The sequence below is a fragment of the Mixophyes fleayi genome, chromosome 8, assembly GCF_038048845.1.
Source record: "Mixophyes fleayi isolate aMixFle1 chromosome 8, aMixFle1.hap1, whole genome shotgun sequence".
Classification (NCBI taxonomy): domain Eukaryota; kingdom Metazoa; phylum Chordata; class Amphibia; order Anura; family Limnodynastidae; genus Mixophyes; species Mixophyes fleayi.
This window is the reverse complement of record NC_134409.1, coordinates 5,459,612-5,465,611: the sequence shown is the minus strand read 5'-3', so window position 1 is coordinate 5,465,611 and position 6,000 is coordinate 5,459,612. Positions and strand designations below refer to the sequence as shown.

Sequence of the window (6,000 nt, the reverse complement as noted above, 5' to 3'; positions counted from 1 at the left end):
ATCTCCTGATATACTCTGTGCTGCTGGGGACCCTGCTCCTTCCACTATATAACTCTCAGTCTGTGGCTTCCTGCTGCCTCCATTCCCCTCCTCACATCATGTCACTGCCCCTGTCACATGCAGCCCTGTCCTCACTAACACATCACTCCTCTCCTGATATACTCTGTGCTGCTGGGGGACTCTGCTCCTTCCACTATATAACTCTCAGTCTGTGGCTTCCTGCTGCCTCCATTCCCCTCCTCACATCATGTCACTGCCCCTGTCACATGCAGCCCTGTCCTCACTAACACATCACTCATCTCCTGATATACTCTGTGCTGCTGGAGGACCCTGCTCCTTCCACTATATAACTCTCAGTCTGTGGCTTCCTGCTGCCTCCATTCCCCTCCTCACATCATGTCACTGCCCCTGTCACATGCAGCCCTGTCCTCACTAACACATCACTCATCTCCTGATATACTCTGTGCTGCTGGAGGACCCTGCTCCTTCCACTATATAACTCTCAGTCTGTGGCTTCCTGCTGCCCCCATTCCCCTCCTCACATCATGTCACAGCCCCTGTCACATGCAGCCCTGTCCTCACTAACACATCACTCCTCTCCTGATATACTCTGTGCTGCTGGGGGACTCTGCTCCTTCCACTATATAACTCTCAGTCTGTGGCTTCCTGCTGCCTCCATTCCCCTCCTCACATCATGTCCCTGCCCCTGTCACATGCAGCCCTGTCCTCACTAACACATCACTCATCTCCTGATATACTCTGTGCTGCCGGGGGGACCCTGCTCCTTCCACTATATAACTCTCAGTCTGTAACACACAACATAATACTATATGAGAACAAGGATTTAGAAGACAGAACTGTATAGATCAGATATTACATATACTGTTTGGTTGGCAGCTCTCACAGACGCGCGCGCATCCCGCCAACCGCAAGATGTCCGCCGCCCACGTGGGACGTCATGTGTCAGCGCTGGCCACACCCTCTCCGGGCGGGCGTGGGCCGGGGCGGCAGTAAACATGGCGGCGCACAGAGTCGCTCCCGTGAGGTGCAGGGTCTGATCCCCGGTGTGTGCAGCGGGCCGGGGCCCCCGGGAAGGAGCAGTATGGAGACCGAGGAGGAGCAGCACATGACCACCCTGCTCTGCATGGGCTTCTCCGACCCCAGCGCCATCCGCAAGGCGCTGCGTATGGCCAAGAACGACATCAACGAGGCGGTGGCTCTGCTGACCAACGAGCGGCCCGGGCTGGACTACGGCTACGAGCCCATGGACAGCGGCCCCCGGGGAGACAGCGGCGGCGGCGGCAGGAGCACGGGCTTCGACCCGCCCCCAGCCTACCATGAGGTGGTGGAGCCCGAGGTGAGAGGAGGAGGCGGGAGACCTGTCAGACTGCGGCCGCCATGTGTCACCGCTGCTGGGGGTGTGCCGGGCTACTGACATGGGGGGTGTACCCTGCTGCAGACATGGGGGGTGTACCCTGCTACTGACATGGGGGGTGTACCCTGCTACTGACATGGGGGGTGTCATTGCGGGATGTACCCTCCTACTGACAGGCGGGGGGGTACTCTGCTACTGACAGCAGTGGGGGTCTGTCATTGTGGGGTGTACCCTGTTACTGACAGGAGGGGGGGATCTGTCACTGGGGGGTGTACCCTGCTGCTGACGGGGAGGGGGTCTGTCACTGGGGGGTGTACCCTGCTACTGACGGTGGGGGTCTGTCATTGGGGGGTGTTCCTGGCTACTGACAGGGTAGGGGGGGTTGTCTATGGGGGGTGTACCCTGCTGCTGATGGGGAGGGGGTCTGTCACTGGGGGGTGTACCCTGCTACTGACAGGGGGGGGGGGGTGTACTCTGCTACTGACAGCAGTGGGGGTCTGTCATTGGGGGGTGTTCCTGGCTACTGACAGGATAGTGGGGGTTGTCTATGGGTGGTGTACCCTGCTACTGACATGTTGGAGGGGATGGGAGGGGGGGGGGCTGTGCTACTGATAGGAGGTGAGGTCTGGCACTGGGGGGATGTACCTGTACTACTGACATGGGGGGGTTCTGGCCCTGGGGGGTGTACCTTGCTACTGACAGGAGGTGGTGGTCTGTCACTTGGGGGGTGGGTGGGATGTACAGTACTACTGACATGGGGGGGTTCTGACCCTGGGGGGTGTACCCCGCTACCGACAGGAGGTGGTGGTCTGTCACTTGGGGGGTGGGATGTACAGTACTACTGTCGTGCAAGGTGGGGGGGGAGTGTGCTGTGCTACTGACAGGATGGGGGGTTACCATGCTATGCTATTGATAAGGGGGGTTCTGTCACTGGGGGATGTACCTGTGCTACTGACATGGGGGGAGTCCGGCACTGGGGAGAGGTGCAGTGCTACTGCCGGGGGGGCGGGGGGGGTGAACCATGCTTCTGAGGGGATGGCTGTCATTTGTGTGTGATTACAGCAGGGGGGGGTTGGTGATTACCACTGTTGGAGGGAGTTCACTGGGAATGCGTGCCTAATGCTGCTATGGGGTTCACAGTGCATACCACTGTCAGGTTCACTGGGGGAGTGTGTGCTTATGCCGCCTGGGGTTGTATGCCTACCACTGCTGGGGAGCAATGCCTGTTGCTGCCAGTGGGTGTGCCTACTGCTGCCAGGGGGTTTGCTGTGGGTGCCTGTGATACACAGTGGTTGGAAATCCCTTGGTGATCTGTGCTAGGGGCTGCGCAGATGAAGTGAGGGTCCTTTGCCTCCTAATGTTGGTGGTTACCTCCAGGTGATGTGGGGTCCTGGGTATGATGTGCTTTAGTAGTATGCTGGAGGTTTGTATCTGCTACTGCTAAGAGACATTACTGGGGTCTGTGTCTACTAGTGTCAGAGAGAGACTGGATCCTAGAGTGTAGTATCTGAGCTAAGTATTATAAAGGTTTCTCAATTCTTGTCCGCAAATATCCACAAGGTAACGGTTGAGAATTATTGACCCTGTCAAACATATTAACTCGTTTGAAACACGACCTGTTGTGTGGGACCCCCAAGTTTATTACAAAGTTGAATCCTAAATTGTTCCAACATCATGGTCATGATTAACAGTAGTCAATCTTCTCCATCCACGCGTATGGAATCAATTTGGAGTAAATGTCATAATGGTACCACCCCATCCCGCCAAATGTGTTTTGGGGTTGGGAAGTAGGCTTTATCTCAGGGATCGTCCCGTGTATACCAGTTTGTCCATGCTGTGGCATAAGTGTATGATCTTAAGAGTACATGTTGTCATGTTATAGATAGACGGTAAATATGAAAACATTGGCATATTAGAGGATGTAATCAATCAAATGTTCAGGGGACAGTGACTTTTGTCTGCTTTCCCTGGGTCATTTACAGGAGTGAATATAGAGCTATAAATTGTACAGTGACCCCGGTGCTTGATTTGTCATCACATATATGAGGAATATTAGGCCTGGCTCTTGTATAACCGCACTCTGCTAGTAAGAGAACGCCGTCAATAGGGCTCATTTCACACACTCTCCTTTATCAGCAGCCCTCAATTAACTGTTATTGTGTGTGTGTGTGTTCAGACAGGTCTGTAATCTCCAGAGCTGAGCTATTGATCCATAGAACAATAGAAGGTCAGAAATGTCTTATATATTTGTATGTGGGAAATCCCTCTTGATCCACTTGGATATTTCTGTGCTACTTACTTTTGCTTTCCAAGCATTATATCGACATATAGTGTGTCCAAGACTGTGTACATACTGGAGTTTGCAGTAACTTTTATCACATATTAAAATTTTTATAAACCAGATTGGGTTTATGATGAGGGCCCTCCCTACCCTTTATTGTCATTTCTGCATTTACTTTGTCTACCTTGTATGTCCCTGTTTACATATGTCCTGCCCAACTGCCCATCACAACATGAAGTATTGGAAGCATTGAGTATTATATCAGGCACTTGTCTATTTACCAATGTAGCTGCTGGTAGCAAACAATCGGTAATGAGCTTTTATGGTCTAATTTGCACTAGATGGGTGATAATCAACCTCTGATCTACTTCATGTGGCTTTCTAACCTTCATAATGGCTGAACATTATCATTAATCTCTGTAATAAGTTAAAACAATGCATTTAATGAAAGAAAGAGAAGCCTATCTGTAATAACATATAAGCTGTTACTAGCTGATGTGTTGCTATGTGTGATTGCACATTCACATTAAGCAGTACATTGGACTGTAACAGGAGGTAAAGGTATCTTTAGTTATGACACTTCACTAAGAGATTGGGAAATATTGATACTTCTCAGATCCTCCAATATGACCCCCTGCAGCCATTGGTCTGCTCCCTAACTTCCCAGCTCATTTAATATAGGGGGATTACCCTAGTAGCACATAGAAGTCTTCAAAAAATATATTGCATAGAGTCTGGAAAATGGTCCTTGTTCCTGGGAATACACCAATATCTTTATTTAAAGGCTATATTCAGAGCACACTAAGTTTTATATAATCTCCAAATCCTATATAACACATCTTTTAATATAAGCGCACAAACCAGACATAACTTAACAGGTACCTATAGCAATGTAAGGAAGTTTTTACTGTTAAGCTTGTTACACATCTATGCAATTTCATGCTGATCATATGATTCACAACCTTTTGGTCAGATATTGCATTAGTGTCTTCACTCCCACAATCATGTATTATTAAACAACGTCTGTTGGTTTTCTAAACTTCCTAAAAATCTCTTGGAACGATGTCGGACAAATGTGGAAGTGTGTACGCACTCAGGACCAGCAGTGCAGGCAGATATCTGTAGTGTGCAGAGTCTGTTCAGCAGATGGTTATGAGAGATGATCACAGATCTGTAGGTAAATTGTGTAATAAAAGGAATTTGCTGTAAAATATTTGTGGATGGCTGAGGTCCATGGAATTGTAGTGTCACTTGCAATTTGAAGGAATCCTGCCCAAAATGTTGTCAGCAGATGTCAAGCAACTGGTTAGATACTTGTGCTTCATGGAAAAAATCATTGCACATTTTTGTTTGTTACACGCTGGTCGCTGTTTTGAAGTAAGCGAGGGCGGTGCAGGTGGCAGAAAACATTTCATTGCCCCAAGTTGCATATGATACATTGACCTCCTTTTCTTGCCAGAAAATGTCAATCACTGCTGCAGATAATCTTATTTCCTAAGTAAAGCTAATGTCTGATAAACCGAGACACTTGGGATGAGGGGAATATCCAGTTAAGATCATTGACATAAATCCATTTAAACTAAGACCAGCTCAGATTTTGTCTGTAAGCTGATTGGTTGCAGATGTATTTTACACCAACAAGAGCTGCTGCTGTAGAGAGAATAATTAGCGTAAAGCTAAAATTGCTGATAGTTTCTCCTATTTTGCAGGTGGTTCTAGACTACAGGTGAAAGTTGAAACTCTTGTGTTTTTGTGAGTAGCTCCATTGCATTAATGTGGGCACAGGGCGCTGAGGTTGCAGAACAGGCCTCTGTGTGATGAAATGCTGTGTGTGTTGTAAACTATTAATAGAGAAAGTCTACTGGTTACACACATGTGCATCATACTCTAGACTATGTCTATATAATCTTGCAGTGATAGAACTACATTAAAAGCTGTTTGTGTACCTTACTTCCTTTTAATACTTTGCATCGTTTGCATATCTTTAGTTCATCTCTTAGGCCACCATCGTACATTTATGTTGTGTGATTTGCATTATTCATGTTACAGATTGTTATCCTACTGATTATTAGTGTTATATCATTGGCGCACATCCAGGGTATGTAACTGTCATGTAAGTCACTGTTAGGTTCTTTTGTTTAGATAATGAAACATAGTTAAATATTAGTCTGTTACACTGAACTGTGGGCTGGTAAAATCACTCTGCACATCTGCAGCTCATAGTGGAAAGAACAGTCTCCAGAGAATACAGTAACCTCATTTACAAGATTGCATTGTAGATAAAAATATGACTTAATTAGAGATTGTTTAAATTGGTTTTAGTTTGTATTATCTACTGCAGAGA

The 6,000-nt window shown here is 47.9% G+C and overlaps 1 protein-coding gene across 2 annotated transcripts in view; it reads left to right on the top strand.

Annotated features, from left to right (window-relative positions):
• The first annotated feature begins 979 nt into the window (after positions 1 to 979).
• USP24 (ubiquitin specific peptidase 24) overlaps positions 980 to 6,000 on the top strand; it is a 60,885-nt gene continuing 55,864 nt past the window's right edge. For both annotated transcript variants that reach the window (XM_075181721.1, XM_075181720.1), the window contains exon 1: positions 980 to 1,357. In XM_075181721.1, coding sequence (XP_075037822.1) covers positions 1,103 to 1,357 — 255 coding nt within the window. In that variant the 5' untranslated portion in view covers positions 980 to 1,102. The remainder of the gene's footprint in view (positions 1,358 to 6,000) is intronic.